The 20,971-nt window shown below is 40.9% G+C and overlaps 1 protein-coding gene across 1 annotated transcript in view; it reads right to left on the minus strand.

Moving 5' to 3' along the window:
• The window catches only part of PUS7 (pseudouridine synthase 7), a 51,410-nt gene that overhangs the window by 13,554 nt on the left and 16,885 nt on the right, over positions 1–20,971 (minus strand). The window contains exons 6-7 of the mRNA XM_065938712.1: positions 14,697–14,808; positions 12,538–12,615 (exon numbers count right to left, since the gene is read on the minus strand). Of these exons, the coding sequence (XP_065794784.1) occupies positions 12,538–12,615; positions 14,697–14,808 (190 nt within the window). The remainder of the gene's footprint in view (positions 1–12,537; positions 12,616–14,696; positions 14,809–20,971) is intronic.

Here is a 20,971-nt window from a genome sequence, read left to right on the forward strand (position 1 = left end):
TAAAAGACGGTCATGACATGCTGCCTGGCTAATATGATCCAGGACAGTTTATGACAGAAAATGGCAGCTTAAAATGAACTAGAAGCTGTGGTGACAGCAGTGAAAGGCATCAAGGCCAGGGGGGTGAGTCCACCTTTCACTCGCCCCTGGGATGTTCCTCCACCTGAGGACACCTGTTCCTGCTGGAATGATGTAACCTGGGCCATCGTTATATTCTTCAGAGTCTCATGTTACTACTTACATACTAATAATGGAACAATTCTGTTTGAAACGTTCTACTCTTTGTGAGGGGAGAAGGGTGAGACAGGGAGCAGAGAGCAATTCCTACAGGTAAAAAATTTCTTACTAAGCATTAAAAAAGAATCATATTTTTATTTTTGTCCACCATACTGTAATCGCACTACAGAAAACTTGGAGAAATACAGAGAAATATGGAAGAAAAAAAAACTCAGTCTCATCAGCTAAAAAAAAACAATCTGTTAGTATCTAACTTTGAATTTCCCCCTATTCTTTCTTTCTTAAACACATATCAGATACATTTATACAATCTTTATCTGACTATATATATTTAGTCAGAATCCTATTACCATAATCTATACTTTCCTATCATTTAAAAGGTATTATAAAGTTTTCATGAAAAAACTCACTAACTTCTTTAATAGTAATACATGTAAAAAAAGACATACAGTACCAGAAAGCCTCTGCTGTATCTCTGTCCCTCAATACCCTGCTCTACTGGCAGCCAACATGAACAGTTTCTTGTATATCCCTCTAGAAACACTTTCTGTACACATAAGTGTTCCTTCTCTCCCTTTGGAATTTCTCAGTAAGCTTCTAATATATGTTATATGGACAGATCTGCTTGACAGATTTTCACAAAAATGCAATCATGTAACCAGCACCCAGATCCTCCCTTTTAAAAAACAATTTTTGTGACATTTACAAAGTGTTTACCATCTTCCTTTATTGAGGGAAAACTGGAAAACTGCATATTAGAGGCCTGCCTTATCCAGAGAGTCCTTTCAGAAGCTGCCTCGCTCTGTGCCCAGGGCGGCTGCTGCACTGTCTGATCTTTTCTCCGGCCTTCATCTGACCAGCCCCCTGGGATGGCCATTTAAATTGCTACCCATCTTCTGCTATTACCATAAAGTACTCTCTAACAAACATCCTCATACAGACTTCATGGTACACCTACATAGGTGAATGATTTAGATACGCTCATATTTAAAGAGAAGTGGCGGATTTTAAATTTTAACCCCTACTGTCCTCCAAAAAGGTTATACCAATTCACACTCACATCATTTATATGTCAGTGCATACTGTCTCATGCCTGTCTCCTCACACAGCATGTTATAAACCTTTTTTTAGCTCTGTCAGGCAAAATTAAAAAGCTATTTTCATTTTTACTTACCTGCTTCTTACTGCAAGAGAGGTTAAACATTTTTTCATATCTTAACTGTGGAGTACCTATTCTTCCTACTACCTCTTTTTCTATTGGATCGTTAATACTCTTCTGTTTTCATAGATTAAAGAAATCTACCCTTTACCACGTAGTGAGAAAATATTATCTTCCATTTTGTGAGTTCACTTAATTTATAATATTTTTACACTTTGGAAAATTTTCCAACTTAATGTTAAAAAAAACAAACTAGTAACACTGTAACGAAGTCTTATACTTTACATTCAGATTTACCAACTGTTAACATTTTCCCACTGTACATGTATTTCTAGATATATTAACAGCCCATACCATACACACATGCACAGATACACACACACACACACACACACACACACACACACACACACACACACACACACACACACACACACACACACACACATATTCTGAACCACGGGAGAGTGAGCTGCAGCCTGGGGACATCTCATCCTTAAAGAGAGTGCAGTGTGTGTCTCCTAAGACAGCAGTCTCCCAAGCTACTCACCACCAGTAACCCTCAGGGAGCCTATGGGAATTCAGTGCCACCGAAGAGCAGTCCAGATTCAAACTCACCCAATTCCCCCAATAACATTACTGAGATTTTTCTGTGTGTGCTGAGTTGTTCAGTCGTGTCCGTCTCTTTGCGACCCCACGAACTGTAGCCCACCAGGCTCCTCTGTCCATGGGGATTTTCCAGGCAGGAATACAGGAGCGGGTGCCAGGCACCCCTCCTGTGGATCTTCCCAATCCAGGGATCGAACCCAAGTCTCCCACATCGCAGGCAGATTCTTTACAGTCTGAGCCACCAGGGATTTTTAACGCCACTTAACTTCAGGATCTAATCAAGGACCAGGATAATCATTATTTCCTCAACAGTAAGACTCCCATAGCTTATGAGCAAAATCTTACTGTGAGGAAACAATGGTTGTCCTGGTTCTTGATTAGATCCTGAAGTTAAGGAGCTTTAAAAAAAATCTAAGTGACGTTACTGGGAGGAATTGAGTGAGTCTGGATGTGGACTGCTCCTCAGTAGCACTGAATATTCATTGGAAGGACTGATGCTGAAGCTGGAGCGACTATACTTAGGTCATCTGATGTGAAGAGCCGACTCACTGGAAAAGACCCTGATGCTGGGAAAGATTGAGGGCAAAAGGAAAAGGGGGCAGGAGAGGAGAAGATAGTTAGACAGCATCACCAACTCAAACGGACAAGAATTTGAGCAAACTCTGGGAGACAGTGAAGGACAGAGGAGCCTGGCATGCTGAAGTCCATGGGGTCGCAAAGGGCTGGACATGACTTAGTGTCTGAGTGACTGAACAACGAAAAAAAGACTCCCACATTTTGGTGGGGTGTCATGCAGGTGATGCTGTGGCCTTTTTGGTGTATCACAGCAAGATGGTACCTCTGTTTCCTTTTCCTTCTAAAATTTTTAACCTGTGGGGTGCCATTTTAAAAATTCTGTGACTATCCTGTTTCCCCAATGTCTTTCATCCAACTGTTTAGGTACCCAAGGACAACCATTGGCAGGCGCAAATATTACTGTGTTGACTGTGAAAGAGTGTTTTTTTAAACCCACCATTCCTCCTATATCAGTTGACATTCTACAAATAAGGACTAGACAGTAAAATTTTAATTGAGAGGTTTTAAAAACAGCTCTGGGATTTAAGGTTTACTTGAAAGGGTGTCCCTAGTTGGAGATTATTTTTTCAAACAGTATCCCCAGGTGTAAGTAGAGTGCCTTTTTTTTTGTAACTTTTTATTTTGTATCGGAGTACAGCCGACTGTATCGGAGTACAGCCGACTAACAAACAATGTAGTGCTTTACACTTGTTCAGTTGTTGTTTTAGAGTAAAAAGGATACTTTTTCTTCTGTCTCATTTTGGCTTACAGTAGTGATGCGTCTCATTTACAGCAGTGCTGGCCTCCATGCAATCATTAATACACTAATCTTCACTATTGGTCTTTTTACAAAAGTTTACACTGGCTGCAGCAAAAAAGGAAGAACTCCGGGCACTGGGGTTCCAGGCTTTGACTGGGAGTTTCTGTTTACTCTCCCCAGTCAACTGCTGATGCCAAAAGTGGCTCATTTAGAAAGGAAGGGGATGAGGTCATGCTGTCTCCCCGACTTTAAATTATGGACTCTCTTCATCCGAGGCAACAAGGAGACTAAAGAAAGAAGAGGGGACAGTTTTTCACACACAAGCCAGTGACTGCATCAGCTGCTGCTCAGTGGCTTTGGTTCTGCATTTTAAATTAACAGCGTCACATGTTTCTGTTTTCTACTTTTTTTGTTCTTTAAAGGTAGGTTATGGAGTATAAACACTACATCAAGGACTTGGCTACAAAAAATAAATATTCACAAATTCACTAGCTCCGAACATCTTTTCTCTGATGTTACTTTGATTACACAGTAACTGCGGACATACCTGGGTCTGTAATTATTCTAATTCTAACCATTTATGTGTAAGTATCACACTGCTTTAACTGCTATACTTCTATAATAGGTTTAAAATATACTGTGGCTAGACAATCACATGTAAAAAAATGAAATCAGAACATTTTCCAACATCATATACAAAAATAAACTCAAAAAGGATTATTAAAGAGCTAAATCTAAGACCAGATACTATAAAACTCCTAGAGGAAAACAGGCAGAACACAATTTGACAAAAATCACGAAAGTATTATTTTCGATAAGTCTGTCTTCTAGAGAAATGGAAACAAAAGCAAAAATAAACAAATGGGATCTAATTAACCTTAAAAGCTTTTGCATAGCAAAGGAAACCATAAACAAAATAAAAAGACAATCTACAGACTGTGAAAAAAATATCTGCAAATGATACAAGCAACCATGGTTTAATTGACAAACCATACAGTTTATACAGCTCATTATCAAAAAAACACACAGTCCAATCAAAAATGGGCAGGAAAAAAAAAAAAAATAAATTTAAAAAATGGGCAGAAGACCTAAACAGGCATCTCTCCAAAAAGACATACAGACAGCCAACAGGCAAATGAAGAGATGCTCAAAAATGCTAATTATTAGATAAATGGAAATCAAAATTCCTATAAGATACCATCTCACACTGGTCAGAATGGCCATCATTAAAAAGCCTACAAACAGGGCTTCCCTGGCGGCTCAATGGTGAAGAATCCAGCTGTCGATGCAGGAGACATGTGTTTGGTTCCTGGTCCAGGAAGACCCCACACGCTGCAGAGCAACTAAGCCTGTGTGTGCCACAGCTACTGAGACCGAGCCGCAACCACGGAAGCCTGTGCACCCTAGAACCCCTGTCTGCAACAAGAGAGGCCTCCACAGTGACAAGGCCACGCACTGCAACTAGAAAAGTCTGCACAAAAGCAAACACCCAGCACAGTCAAATATACATTAAAAAAAAAAAAAAAGAATAGGAATGTAAATTGGCACAGCCACTGTGGAGAACAGTATGGAGATTCCTCGAAAACTAGTACAGAGTTGCCACATGATCCAGCAGTCCCACCCTTGGGCACACACCCAGAAGAGAGGAAAACTCTAATTAAAAAAGACACATGCACCCCAGTGCTCACAGCCTCACTATTTACAGTACTAGTCAAGACATGGAAACAACCCCAATGGTCACCTAGAGATGAACGGCTAAAGAAGATGTGGCACACATATACAATAGAATATTACTCGGCCATAAAAGAAAGAATGCCACCTGCAGCAACATGATGGACCTGGAGATGATTATCCTAAGGAAAGTAAGTCAAAGACAAATATATGACATCAGTTACATGTGGTTTAAAAAAAAAGGAACTTATTTACAAAACAGAAACAGATGCCAGAGAAAACATACTTATGGTTACCAACGGGGAAAGACAGGAGGGAGGAATAGATTTGGAATGTGAGATTAACATATATATACACTACTACATATAAAATAAACAAGTATGTACTACATAGCACAGGGAACTGTATTCATTATCTTGTAAAAACCAATAATGGAGAAGAATCTAAAAAAGAATATGTGTTTACATACAAGTATAAAATCGACTTTATTGTTCATCCAAAACAATGTAAGTCAATTGTACTTCAATAAAAATAAGTAAATTACTCTAAAAAAAAACCAAGGGATAAGTTAAAGAAATAGATTATTATAAATCCAGAAATAGGGTGGAGAGTGTGGTAAAAATGCTTTAGTAATCTAAGTGTACAATTTACTCCAAAATCACCATGGGACTATTTTAATAAAAATATTTTAAAATTATATATAAATATAAATATATATAAAATTATATATTTGACACTAATCCCCCTTTATTAGTCATTTCTTCCAGAATTTTTATGGTTAGTTCTGATTCTTTCCCACATTACGATCAGCTTGATTAGTTTGAAACATTCTATTGGTATTTTCATTTAGTATCAGCATAAATGTACATATTTATTCATTAAAGAACATTTGTATGTATCCAAGAACAGACTACACCATTCATTTACTCAAGTCCTTTTACATCTATCAATAGCATTTCAAAGTTTTCTTCACAGAGAGATCATACACTTTACAAAAATTTGCTTCTAGGTATGTTCTTTTCTTCACCTTCTTCTGTGTAAAAGAGTTTTTTCTGTTATAATTTCTAATAGGCTATCATCTGAATGCTGATTTTTGTACATACTTTTTCCTATCCTGTAAAATTTCAGTCAACTCCTTGAATGGAAACAATCATAACGTCAGTAACAAAACTGCCATCTGGCCTCCTCCTAATTTTTACATCATTTATTTCCTAATTATTCTTTGTATTATAGTCTGCCAAGAACAAAGATAAGTAGTAGCAATAGTGTGGTCATCTTCATTTTGTTCTCAATTCTAATAAAATGCTCTAATATTTCATAGTTAAACAAGATGTCTGGTTTTTCACTTGCACATTTTGCCATTTTAAAATATTTTCACTTTTTCTTATGTTAGTATTCATCTTTCTCTACTTTAGCGAAGAGCATTTTAAAAAATTAGAAATAATCTAATATAGTAAAAAATAACCTATCAGTTGTAATTTAGTCATTCATTTTATTTAAGACTTTTCAATTTGGGTCACGTGGGTTGTTGACAATTTTTTAAAGCTACAAATAACACTACACAGTACATCACTGTGCCTTAGCAAGTGGTTTTAACTTTCTTCTGAATTCAAGCGTCCTCTGAAGAGCTGAGAACTACCAGAACCAAGGGCATCTGAGCTTCAGTTTGTTGACTACATTTCTCTCTGGACTGCATGGTGTTTCTCAGAGTGGGCCCTTGAGCGCATTCTTATTGGCGTTTATTGCCAGGAGCCAAGTTCCAGCTTTGGCAGGAAGTAACCACAGGGGTTGGGAAGGTCTGGATGTGGCTCCTGGGCCCTGGGCCTGCATGAGAGGCTATTCTGCCCCTGAGTGCCTGGTCTAGAGACCCAGGTCCGCATTTAGACTAATTAAGGAAGCTGCCCCACAGGGGCCTGTGCAGCCTCCCAAGTCCCAACATTACATGGAAAATTACTGGGGAAATTTTATTCTACTTCTTCATTAAAAATACGCTGTTACTGAGTTAAACTGTTTAAAATCCAACATATAATACCAGTTTGCCGTTTCATCTCAGAGAATTCTTGTTTCCTTTCTGAAAATTTAGTCATATTCTCTGAAGATAATCAATTTCTTGATGCATTATCAATCAATTTGTTTCCTGGTTCAACATGTACAGAAGCAGCCTGGCCAAATTGCTTAAGGAAAGAAGATGTGTCATTGTCCACTAATTATTATAAAACGCAGAAAGCTAGCCAGAGAAGCAGGCAAAGCTCACATTCCATTACCCTCTCTCCTGGCCCTGAATGCTCTGTCCAACCCAAGTACCAGAAGGTGTGAAGTGGGTCTGTACCGGCTCGGGACAGCCACTCAGGGGAACCACGTCCTTGACTTTAGGTATATGGAGATGACGGCAGACCCACAGGGCATCAATTATTCCAGAAACAGTATCCCAAAGAGTCCAGGAAGCGGAGGGCCAGGATGAACAGTGGGGAAAGGGAGAACAGAACCCATCTTCGGTCAGTAACTCTTACTATAGAAATGGACAGGAAATTTAAGAGCCAAGGGGAAAGAAGGAATCAGGCAGCTTGGCAGCTCTGGAAAGAGATTAGGGAGACTGCTTCCCAACAGCCATGAAAGACAGCTTTGTTCATCTTTTTTAATAAAGTTGAGCTAAAGTGAACATAACAAAAAACATCATTTTAAGCATTATACAGTGTACAATTCGGGGGGTTTAGTATAGTCACAGTTTTGTGCAACTGTCACCACTATCTAATTCCAGAATATTTCCATCACTCCCAAAAGAAACCCTACACCTATGAACCCCCTTCCCTTTCCCTGCGACCCCTAGCAACCGCTAACCTATTTTGTCTTTACAGATCTCCCTATCTGGGACATTTCATACAAATATAATTACTAATATGTGGCCCCTTTGTGTATGACTCCCCTTACTTAGCTTACATAATGTTTTTTTTTTTTTTTTTTTTTTACATAATGTTTTTTAAGATTCATTCATGTTGTAGCATATATCAGGGCTTCCCTGGTGGCTCAGTTGATCAAGAATCTGCCTGCAGTGCAGGAGACCTGGGTTAGATCACTGGGTTGGGAAGATCCCCTAGAGAAGGAAATGGCAAACCACTTCAGCACCGTTGCCTGGAAAATCCCATGGACAGAGGAGCCTGGTAGGTTGCAGTCCATAAGGTAGCAAAGAGTTGGGCACCAGTGAACAACTAACACATGTACTTCATTCTTTTTCATGGCTGAATCATATTCTACAGTTGATTCTTGAATACACAAAAACATGTATTTGTGAATCCCACTAGCACAGCAGAAAGCAAGAGAACACTCAGTTCTTGCTGGTGTGGGTGCTCCTTGAGAACTGATGGGATGAAGTTGACAATACCTTTCATGATACTGTTCACAGTTTTAATTTTAATCCTGGATCAAGCTCTTTGGTTGTAAATTCATAGCAATCCTGTGAGTAACTTGGGAATACCAAAAGCTCACTTTTAAACACCAGGAGCCAACCTAAGCAGCCTGTTGCACAAAATGCCTTTATTAACAAAGCCAAGGAAATACTGGCCCAGGCTCAGAAAGGAGACTGGCAGGAAGAGAAACAAATCATGCTGAATGAGGCTGTTCCTGCTTGAGATCCTGTGAACACTACTAGGTGACTTTGGAGAGTTACATGAAGGTGAAAAGCTGCTTATCCCAAACACTAATCAATTCAGCAGTAATTAAAATCCTTGCTGTGGCAGAGTGGGTTTATCCTGTCTACCAGTTCTCACGGGAAAGGCCAATCCACTCGGCCCCACAATTCCATTAAGCAAACGAAGGGTGTAGCCTGCATCCGTGAGATAAGTGTTATGTGCTTTCCAAAGGCCAACATTTAGGTGTTTAATATGTTTTCTTACTAAGTCAACAGGAAGACGATAAAGGAAGCAAAGGTCTATGAAGACAGAGTCGTAGTGTGATCAAATATGACACCTGGTGGCCGAATAAGAAGAGAAATAAGTATACCTTCGTTCTTTGAAGATGTCACATCATAAAATGAAATACAAAATAAGGAGATGCCCCGTTTTCACACTCAATATTAGTAAATAATTTTTTTTTAAAGATTAAAATGTGTCAGGGAGGATTCTGAAGAAGAATAAAGGTGATAAACTGGTACCACCTTTCTACAGGGCAATTAAACTCTGGATCAAAAACCTAACACCTAGAATTTCACATTCTACTGCTAAGTTCATCTTTTTTTTTTTTTTGGCTAAGCTTATCTTAATGAAGTTATCACAGATGTGTGCCAAGATTTAGCTACAAACATGTCCATCATGGAACTGCTTATAATAGCAAGAAATGGGAAACCATGTCAAATTAAAAAACAGAGTAACAGCTCATAAATTAGGATACACTGGAAAAGACCCTGATGCTGGGAAAGATTGAGGGCAAGAGAAGGGGGCGACAGAGGATGAGATGGTTGGACGGTATCACCGACTCAGTGGGCATGAGTTTGAGCAAATTCAGGGAGACAGAAAAGGACAGGGAAGCCTGGTGTGCTGCAGATCATGGGGTCGCAAACAGCTGGACATGACTTAGCGGCTGAAGAACAACAACATATATTTAAATATCTTTTGCTACATGCGAACAGGGAAAGATGTACATCACTGTTTGCAAGAAAAAACACACTTTATGTAAATATTTTAGTTTTAGGAAATAAACTAAAGGAAACTAAGGGAAAAAAAGTTTTCCACAAAAAATTCATCAAGCCGTGAACAAGGCAATCTGAAGAAATACAACTGTGGTGGTACTTTCATTTTCTACCTTATGTCTTCTGTGTTGAAAACAAAACAAACGAATCTATCTTTAAATTTAGGTGGAGAAATTCAGAGCCAGCTGGCTGGAAAGCACAGGATTTGACTATAAAGATATTTCAGACACCAAAGAGAAGGCAAGAACCTTCTATGCCCCATATCCAGAGTATGGGGAAGGCTGACCCCTCGAGCCTGCCAGTCCCCTGTTCTCAGGAGCTGCTGACCAGCCCATCACCCACAGAGGCTATTTCAAATCTTCCCAGTCTTTTCAAGTTCTCTTTCCCACTCCCATCCCCTTCACTCGCAGCAGATGACCCCACATTCCACGTGTCTCAGGAACAAAGAGACCAGGGCAACAGGTGGGAGTGCCAGCATCTTCAGGCGTCACCTCCCGCTCTGCCCTAGACACGGCACCACGCACACCACTGCTAGAGAAGTCGTATCGTAGACAGCAGAGGTTCTCGACCCGCCTTTATGCCTTTACCACGACCTCGTGCCCTGGGTCCAAGGTCAAGGAAGAGAAGGGCTGGAAAATGCATTAGGATGCAGTTGGGAACTAAATCCTGATGCTATCTCAAATGAATCAGAAGGTGGGAAGGGAGCCAGATGGCAGGGGACTCTGGGGCGAAAAGGAGGTGCCACCTCAACTTCCTTATGAAAAGACAGGGGAATTACAAGCACATATATGCCTTTATTTTAAAGTGGGGAGAGCAAGCATAGATGACTTTAGAATTAACAAGTTGGTAAACTAAAATGCCGGACTGTATGAGTTACAAGCTGGAAACAACACAGGCAGGAGAAACGTCAACAACCTCAGATATGAGGATGATACCACTCTAATGGTAGAAAGCAAAAGGAAATAAAGAGCCTCTTGCTGAGGGTGAAGGAGGAGAGCGAAAGAGCCGGCTTAAAACTAAATATTAAAAAAAGTAAGATCATGGCATCTGGCCCCATCACTTCATAGCAAATAGAACGGGAAAGGGCGGAAGTGAAAGTGACCGATTTCCTCTTCTTAGGCTCTAAAATCTGTGGATGGTGACTGCAGCCATGAAATTAGAAGGCTACTGCTTCTTGGCAGAAAAGCGATGACAAACCTAGATAGTGTGTTGAAAAGCAGACACACTGCTCTGCTGACAAAGGTCCGTACAGACAAGGTTTCGGTCTTCCCAGGGGTCACGTATGGTTGTGAGAGTTGGACAGTAAAGGCAGAACACCAAAGAACTGATGCCTTCAAACTGCGGTGCTGGAGAATACTCCTGAAAATCCCTTGGACAGCAAGGAGATCAAACCAGTCAATCCTAAAGGAAATCAACCCTGAAAACTCATAGGAAGGACTGATGCTGAAGCTGAAGCTCCAGTATTCTGGTCATCATGAGAACAGCCGACTCATTAGAAAAGTCCCTGATGCTGGGAAAGACTGAGGGCAGAAGGAGAAGAGGGCATCAGAGGAGGAGATGGCTGAATGGCATCACTGATGCAATGGACATGAACTAGAGAATACTTCAGGAGATGGTGAGGGACAGGGAGGCCTGGGGTGCTGCAGTCCATGTGGTCACAAAGAGTCGGACAGGACTGGATGACTGAACAACAACAATAAACTGTACATATACAAAATGTACAAGTTTTAACACGTGAATAAGCCTGTGAAACCATCACTGAACTCATGACAACAACCATTTGCAACCCCCATTTCCCCCTGCCCCGTTACGCCTCCCTCCCACCATCCCTCACCTCACGGGTGTGTAAGCATGAACACCTGAGCCTGTCCGACCACCCAGCTTTCCAGAATCGAGGATGGACACCTGAGTCTGTCTGGCCACCTGTCCTTCTAGAATCTAGACCAGTGATTCTCAACCAGGGCTATTCTGCTCTTCGAGAAACATTTAGCAAGGTCTGGAGACATTTTTGTCTGTCACAGTGCTGACACGAATGGGGAAGTTATTGAAATCCTGTGGTAGAGAGAGACCAGGGCTGCTGCTGAACGTCCTAGAGTTCACAGTATGGCCCCATCAACAAGGGATTATCCAGCCCAAAGTGTCAGCAGTGAAGAGGCAGAGAAGCCTAGTCTGGATTAAAACTCGAGCATCCAGGGAATTCCCTGGTGGTCCAGTGGTTAGACCCTACATTTCCACCGCTGAGGGCTTGGGTTTGGTCCCTGGTTGGGGAGCTGGGATCTCACAAGCTGAGAGGCACAGCCAAACTAAACAAAGAAAAAACCCTCGAGCATCCCATTTTCTGTGAAAGCCTCCCTGGCCTGCCCCCCACAATGAGAGCCATACTTTGTTATCAGGTCTACCCTAACACCCCAAACACACCTCTATTTTAGCATTTATATCACTGTGTAAGTTCTGATTTACCTGTCTGCTCCATTATAATTACTTCAAAAGCAAAGACCACCTTTTTTCTCTGCAGATCTTCAGTGTATAACAAAAGAGCTCATTCACTGTTTTGTAATTAAATTTTAAATAACTTATATTTAACAATCAATCAATGAGAGAGACAAAAGATAAAGAAGCACATATTCTCTTGGTTCTACCACACAAATCCTTTAAAAATGACGTAAACAATACCAGCTTGCTGCGAAAACATTGGGGAATGCAGATAAGAAAGAAGAAAAGAAACAAATAGAAAAGCAGTTTTTTGAATAGACAGAGGCACTATCTAAAGATGGAAGAGGTAAACCCCACAAAGCAAACCCTCAAACTTGGAAATACAGTGCTAGGATTTTCACAGGACGAACCCCAGTACGTACCCCTACTTACTTGAGAACAGCGATCTCCTGAACGGTTACGGCCCTTTTATCTTTGGTGCCCATGTAGGAGAATATATTTGGCTTGACTCTGACGAGACAAAAACAAAACCACACAGAGTCGCACGCCGTTAGGAAACCACGCTTCTCATGATTCAAGATTTAAAGTGAATATACTTAAAATAATAACAGAGTAAAAGAAAAGTCAGGAGAAACTTTGTTTAAAAATACATCCAGGAAAACATAAATTAGTGTTTCTTAAAAGCTAAGAAACTAAATGATGCCTGGACAACTCCCTCCTTATCTCCATGTGACTTGGAATGTGTCAGAAAAGGAAGTAATGCGCTTCCTGCTGATTTCATGCGATTCACATAATTACATAACTGAAGGTAAAGACCTATCCATCCTAGATGCATCATGCATCGCTTCAAAAATCTCACATTTTCAATTTCCAAAAGTTAATAGTTATATGAATTTTCCATAAATACATGCTATTTCTTTGTATAAAGCCAAATGCTACAACAAGGAACAGAATAGTTTTAATATGAAGATACAAGTAAGCTAGATAACTAAGAAGAATTTAATAAAAACTGCTCCACATGAATAGGAGAGAAACAGGAAGGATTTTTGAACTCTGAGCAATCCAGATCTCAGAGGAGTTCCCTTCCCAACCGTTTCCCCTCTCATTGGAATTGTCTTCTCCCCAGGGTTCAGGGACAGACAAGGCAAGAGAGAAAGCTAGCAGTAAATAAAATGCTGCTTTATTAGGTACTGTGTCCTATGGGATGAACTGTGTTCCCCTAAAATTTCTCTGTTGAGGCTGACTCCCGGTAGCTCCGAACCCAACAGGATTTGGAGCCAGAGCCATAAAAGAGGTTATTAAGTTAAAACGAGGCCCTCATTCAATTAGACTTGTGTCCTAGTATAAGAGGAGGAAACCTGGACTCTGGGACACACACGCTCAGAGGCAACACCATGGGAGGGCACAGAGGAGGGGCCACCTGCAAGCCACGGAGAGGCCTCAGCCAACAACCAAACCTGCCAGCACCCTCAGCTTGGGCATCTAGCCATCACAACTTAGCAAAACGAACGGCTGTTACTAAGCTACTGACTTCACAGTATCTTGTTAAGGCAGTCAGAGCAAACTAACACAGTATGGACTATGTTTAAACCAGGTTAAATACATATCAGAAAGTACATTTCCATTGTGTACAGATTTGCTCTGGTACCTGAATCCATTTCTGAAAATAAAACGGCAACCTGGCCCATCCTCAGAGACCCAAATTCTATGATGTTTGCATTCCTATGAGAAAATCTGACTGGTCTCAGGTTTCTAATCCAGTTGATCTCTAGGAGTTCAGAACTCAGATGTAGCAGCAGACCTCTGCAACCACATCAAAGTTATGAGTTTTCAGGGGAGACAGTTAACTTTTCTTTTTTTCCCCTAAATATTTATTTTTGGCTGTGCTGGGTCTTCACTGCTGCAGGTGCACACTCTCTAGGTGCTGCGAGCAGGGGCTCCTTTCTAGCGGTGGTGTGCAGGCTTCTGCTTGCGGTGGCTTCTCTTACCGCAGAGCAGGGGCTCTAGGGAGCTGGGCTTCAGTAGCAGCAGCACTCGGGCTCAGGAGTTGCAGCTCCTGGGCTCTAGAGCACCGGCTCAGTAGTTGAGGCTGAGGTGCAGGGGCTTAGTTGCTCTGGTATGTGGGATCTTCCTGGACCAGGGATCAAACCTGCGTCCCCTACAATGGCAGGCGGATTCTTAACCACTGGATCAGCAAGGAAGTCCACTTAATTTTTACTGTAACCAGATGGACTAGTAACTCTCTACTATATGTAACCATTTACTTAGAGAATTGTCATTTTGAATCACTGACCTTATGCAAGGAGGGTAAAAAAAATTAATTCAACTATTGTTTACAAAAACTAAAATTGGGAATTCCCTGGCAGTCCAGTGGTTAGGACTCAGGACTTTCACTGCTGTGGCCCAGTTTCAAACCCTGGTTGGGAAACTAGGATCCCACAATGCACAGCCAAAACAATAAAAAAGCCTGGAACTGGGAGGTACATTTGCTATCTGTCTGCCTATTTTCCCATTCCCTTTTCATCAGCATGGAAAGAAGAAAAAATGTTTCCGTGTTTTGATTTTCATAGGCACAAGAACAAGATACTAACCTTAAATATTTGGACAACAGATTAATAGCATCCATGGTGTCTTTGTTTTCCTTGTACAGTACAAAGTGACAGTAACTTCCCCTAGATTTTGGCCAAGAATGTTTCCTTGGATCTTAAAAAAAAAAAAAAAAAAAAAAGTTAAATGTTATGTACACCATAATAAACGTTAGCTGAGGTTTTCTCATGAAACTCTACAAGATCATTTTTGCTAGAGAATCCTTGAGTGAGAAATCAGATCCAGACTGACAAGAAACACAGGTCAAATGGTTATAGCTGTGTGGACCACAGGCATTATTAAACTCTCTGATTGCATACTTATCTGTCTCTATTTGAAATCAAAAGCGAGAAGTACAGGTCATATGACAAGTGATTAAACCTAATGAGCAATCTTCACATAGAGAAACACAGAGGAGTTCAACCATCCGTCCTCTGGTCTAGTTGATAAATAGATGTCTGAAAGGGGATCAACAGGCTCTCCAGAACGTAAGCAGACCGGGGGACGCCAGCAGTCATGAAGGAACCCATAAACCTTGCTTGTCTTGCCAGTTAGGTGTTCCTACAAAAAGCCGGCTCGGTGACATGGTGAGACTTTCCAATGGCCACTTCTGTCACAGAAGTTTAGGTAACACTAGGTCATTTACAAAGGTCTCCAGACAGAGAGAGCAGCTGGCATTCAATACCTAATTGTCCATCTTCGGGCAAGAGGAGACTTTAAAAATTAAAAGTCTGAGCCATTGCTACTTCAACTGTTCAACTTTTCAGAAACTGACAAACATTTCAAGACTTTGGAGAATCTGACTTTATAGCCGTTCTTTTAAACATTTAAATTATGCTACTAGAAACATCTATTCAAACAACATTAAGATTTAGACTTCATTGCTGAAAGGTGTTCTGAAAAACCAACACTTTGGGAAAAATGTGTAAGCCACAACTGCACTTCCCAGATGTTGTACAAGAATGTCCATGAGTCTCATGTGACACAGAGATGCAGCTGCTATTGACAATGCATTTAACTCACTTCATTTCTGTAACTCGTTGAAAGAAACAGACTGTGAAAAAATATTTTACACAATCCCTAGAAAAGTCTTTGTCTTTTAGAAATGTTCCTTTTTCTCTGTGCCTAAAATAACCCTTTATCATGAACTCATGAATTCTTCATCTTTAGAGACACAAGAAACTTCTGGTACTAAAGTTACTTATACACCTGCCTTTGCCAAGGCAAAAAGCATTGCTTGACAGGTTAATTATGTAAGCTACAATGTATAGAACAACCTGACCAATAAGTCATTTGGAAAACTGCCACAGCATGTATGCTTAAAGTATTACAGAAAAAGCACTGCAAGTATTTCTTTGGTTCTTGGTGTGAATTCCTTACAACTCATCCTCAGGAAATTGTGAACAGGGATACTATTTTTGGTTTTCCTTCCAGCTCCCTCCATTTAAGCAAAGTTGTCTATACTTAGTACTTGTGACAAAAATCATTGGCATTTCATTTTACCTACATGAAACGCCAACCGCTCTTACCTGCTGCAGTTCTGACCTCTGTCCAAATGCACAGCATAAAGAGCACAAGAGAGCAGTATTTAATTTATAATAACATTAAAGTGCTTTAGAAGTGAACATGCAAATGATCGCATGGGAAGTTGCTACCGAGGAACTCCTACAGCATCTGGTCGTTATGTGGTGGGTTGACAGCGATTCAGACATTAACAATGGAATGTCGCAGAGGCAAACAGTGAACAAGCAGAAAACTCACCGACAGGTTCAAGCCTCCCTGTCTCAATGCCCTCACAGTGGCCTGTTCATTGATCCTCAAAGCTGCAGTCTGTGCCCACAGGACATAGCAAAAGGTGTGAGACTGGATGCAAAATGCCTCCCCATTCAGAGATCTGTTTTCTTAAACATGGGAGGACGTGTACCAGAACACTATTCGTAATTATCTTTTGGTTGTTGAGGCTGCAAGTGATGACTGTTTTGTATTGTGTTTTTCTGTGTTCATGAATTTCCTGCACTGATTTATTTTTAAAAAATGCAAAAATTATGGAAAACACTTTTCAAACCAATAGATTTAAAAAGAGGTTGAAGAGACATCCGTCAAATGCAATGTTCTGACCTTGTCTGTATCATGATTTAAATGGGTCCTCTGTATGCAAAAGGCATTTCTGAGACAATCAGGGAAAAAGTGAACATGCACTGGGTATGAGATATTAAGAAATTATTACTGATTTTGTTGGGAGGTGATAATGGTTTAGGGCTTTAGTCCTTTTCTATCAGATACATGCTGAAGTATTTACGTGTGGAATGAAGTACTACATACGATTTTCTTTAAAAACATCTCAACAAGGGAAAAAAAGTGGGAGGAACAGATTCAACAACAAAATGTTAATAATACTGAAGATGGTTGATGGGTACCCAGGGGCTCAATATACTACTTCCTTTACTTGTCTGCATGTTTGAAAACGTCCATAATAAAAAGTTAAAGAAATATTTGTGATAAAAGCTGATGAAGTGTAAGCTACATTTTCCTCTAACTACCCATTTGGTACACTTAGTCACAAGAAACAAATGAAACCACAAGACTAAAACACTAAGTGCTGTTACACCTGACGAGAAACCATGACAACCGATATGAGTTTGGCTCACAAACATGCATCTTATTAGCAAATCCAAGCAGTGAGCATGCATTCCATTATCTCCTCTGTAAATAACATACAAGGATTTTTTTTCCAAGTGCACTCAGTACACAAACTGTTAATAAGCATATGTATTGATTAGCTGGAAATGTTTTGAATAATGGAAAATCAGTGAGTCTCAACTTCCTTTGGGTGATTTGTTTGACTTTATAAGACTTCAAATCTGTGGAATGTTAGATAGCAGTTTAAGTGAATTTGAAATAACTTTCACACATTTTTGAGACACGCTGATTTAAAATGCGAAAGCAACGAATTCTCAGGCTAGGAAGCAACCTTCTGATGGTCTGATACTGCAGCCCCAGGGAGAGGAGAAACAGAATCCAGATAAAAAAAGAAAACTACATTCAGGAAGATTCATGTATTGAGCAGAGATCCACAGGAATAAAGAAGGAAAAATATTTGTAGCTCAAGAAAGAGGACAGGATGGGTAGCATGCAGAACATTCTTTCCTTCTCATTCAAGACAATTTCCCCTGCTGCACCCCCGCACACCCACCCTGCAGCTTACTCTGGTGTCCTGCTCCAGCCACCATCACCTAGCTCCCTCTCCATCAGCTCTTCCCCTTCAATATATCAGTATGCTCAGGGCTCTTGCATTCTAGTCAAACCTATGTCTCCCCTCCTTAAGCATGTTCCTTTTCTTTGTACTTCTCTTTATGGTGGATTTATTATCTTCCATCCTAACCTACTGTGTGAACTGGTTTCCAATCACTCCACTAAAACTGCTCTGGAAAAGACACCAATGATCCCCAAGATCCTAAAAACTGGTGGACGTGTTTCAGAGTTCTTATCTTGTTGGACCTGTCTGTAATATTTTCCATGGTCAACCACTCCATCACTGAAATCCCCTCTTCCTTTGCATTCCATAACACCAGTCTCTCCCAGAAAATGAACTTTTTATCTGTCTGGCTCTTCCTCCTTAGTCTCTGCAGATTCCTAGATACAGGTATGCCCTCTGGAAACCATTAATTTCACACAAAATAGATTATCTCTACATAGTATATGGTGAAAAACAAATTTTTTTTAACTTAAGTCTTTAAAAAGTTTTTTGGAGATGTCCACTGTTTATCTCAAAATATAAGTTAATTTACCTGAGTACATGGTCTATGATAATTATACAGTATTTTCAGAAAAATACCATAAGTATGCTTTGGTAGATAAATCAATGTGCCCTGTCTACCAGGTTGGATTAACACACCAAATAGCATTAGGGTTAAAAGAGCTGGTATCAATAATTTGTGTTTGGCCATCATGATTTAGAGTCTATCACACCTGTATTTTAGGCTGTGTGGCTCTATCTAAGGTTAAGAATGTTGCAAACCTGCTACATGGTGCATGACCCACCAATAACAACTTACGTCAGGGTTTGGTTTGGTAGTAAGGGAGCTCAAAACATTCCAACTTAGCTTGGCAATGAGGCTTTAAAAGCTAATCTGTTCAAACGCCAGGCGAGGTGCCCTAGGAGGATGAGCTGTCACTGTTTCTGGGTTTTGTCTGTATAGGCAAGAACTTCCATCTCCAGACACCAGCTCTCCCTAGGTTCCCAGAGTTGCTTACTTGAGGTGGCCCCCAGCTCGCAGGTGGGGCCAGACCTGGAGATGCTCACGGGCTCTCCAGTGCCAGTCGGGCCTCTGAGGAGGTGGCAGAGAACACGCAGAGAGCAAGCCTCTCGTCCATCTCTGAATAAATGCCACAGCCCCTCAAGCCCAAAAGGGCCAGATCTTTGTCCACACACTGATTCAACTGGATCTGCCCTCATGCTTCTTTTTTATAGTGAGAAATTAATATTTTATTGAAGACATGAGAAGGGAAAGGGGTGGTTCATGTCACACAGCTCAGTACCTCATTTGGAAAACCTTAAGGAAATTTTTTATTGGGGGGGGGGGGCAAAAAAAGGGAAGGTATGGCGTGGCGTAAGCACAGAAAAGGAGGGTAAACACAGAACACCAGAGATCCGGCACCACTCACTTGAGGGGCAAACTGCCGGCCACTGTGGCCTGCAAATACCAAGATGACAAAACTTGGCTGCCTCCAAGAAGGAGCAACCATTTCCAAGAAGCAACCAGTCTGAGAAACACATGCTTCTCCTTTTCCAATCTGCTTCCTCAGGACCACAGTTGTCAGAACAAGACCCTGCCTCTTCCTCCTGCCTTTGCAAATAGGTGGCTGACCGATGAGGACTGCCTCTCTCCAAGGAACATCTCCGCAGCAGCCCTTCTCAACCTGGGTTCCTGGAGAGAATTAAGACCGAATGCAGCAAATCATCTATGTAGGAATTCACCTTCTCTCCTCCACTGCTAGATAAGTTACCAGCTACATGCCACTTGTGGGAGAATGGAAAAAACACAGTCACTCATGTCACTCCCCACTGGGCTTAATTCTCCTGGACAACCCTGGCTGCAGAGCAGCTGTCAAGGTAACATTTTATACTGTCACTCAGACATCAAAGAAACATATGGCACTCAAGCCATGAGCCTCTGAACTGAGAAGTGATTAACAACTCATGCCCTCAAGCAGTCCCAGAACACATCCTCTCACTGCCCTTTCTGGTGAGAAAGTGACCTCCAACCGCCACTTTCTCCTCCCCACTGCTCAAGGGTTCTCACTTCTATATCACTATCCAGATCTACTGACTCGACGACATGATTTTCTCAGGCACCGCTAACTCTTATTTCTGCTCCCATTTTTCTCACATCCTCTCCTTTCACTAGAACCACAGTTACAGACAATTAAGGCTTCATCCACTCACAGCATTATCCCAAGAGAATACTGACAAAGCACTGATGGTTTGAACAGTCCTCTGTTATATAACAATTGTGGAGTTTTACTCCAACAAATATATCTAGAAGTAACTCTTCACTAACAGGCATCATCAATGGTAGGGGAGGAGGTGAGCAAACAATTTTTCCTTTTGTAGTTTTCATAAAAATTTTATCTACTGATCTGACAGATAAAAGAAGAAAAATTATCACCCAATATTTCTTAAGGTTATATGCCAATAGTTATTTTCATGGCTGTAGAACATAGAACATAAAGAAACAGGATTCACAGACAACACACCCACTTCAGAAGAATGCTACTCAGTGAAACATGGGCTTGGGTGAAGGGATGGTTTTCTATATATTCCATGTTTTTTATGTGTAGTCAACAAGGTACTCTCGGGTGGAAAGCAGCGGCACTGTCAATACAGGGACTTTGCAGAATATGCCACTGGGAGAGGTGACAAGCAGTTTGTGTTCATCTGAAAGCTTTCTTACCTCCATTAAGAGGACAGAATGAGCAATATTCTTCTGTCTTCTTCTTGAATTACCACTCGGCCTGCCCTGCTCTTCAGGGAACATATTAAATTACATAAGACTCTCTCTCTGGCACCACTGTCATTACAGTAAATCCGTACTCACAGGTAAGACCTACTGCCCCCTTTACCAGACACACGATTGTGTGATTGTGATTGTGATTTCAGATGCAGGATTGCTCTAGCATCTGAAAGACTGTTCACCTTCTTTGAAGGAATGATATGGTCAACATCCTTCTCTGAACAACTGCAAAATGACCCATGAGTGTGAACAGGCAGGGAGAATGA

Source organism: Muntiacus reevesi, chromosome 6, assembly GCF_963930625.1.
Source record: "Muntiacus reevesi chromosome 6, mMunRee1.1, whole genome shotgun sequence".
NCBI lineage: Eukaryota > Metazoa > Chordata > Mammalia > Artiodactyla > Cervidae > Muntiacus > Muntiacus reevesi.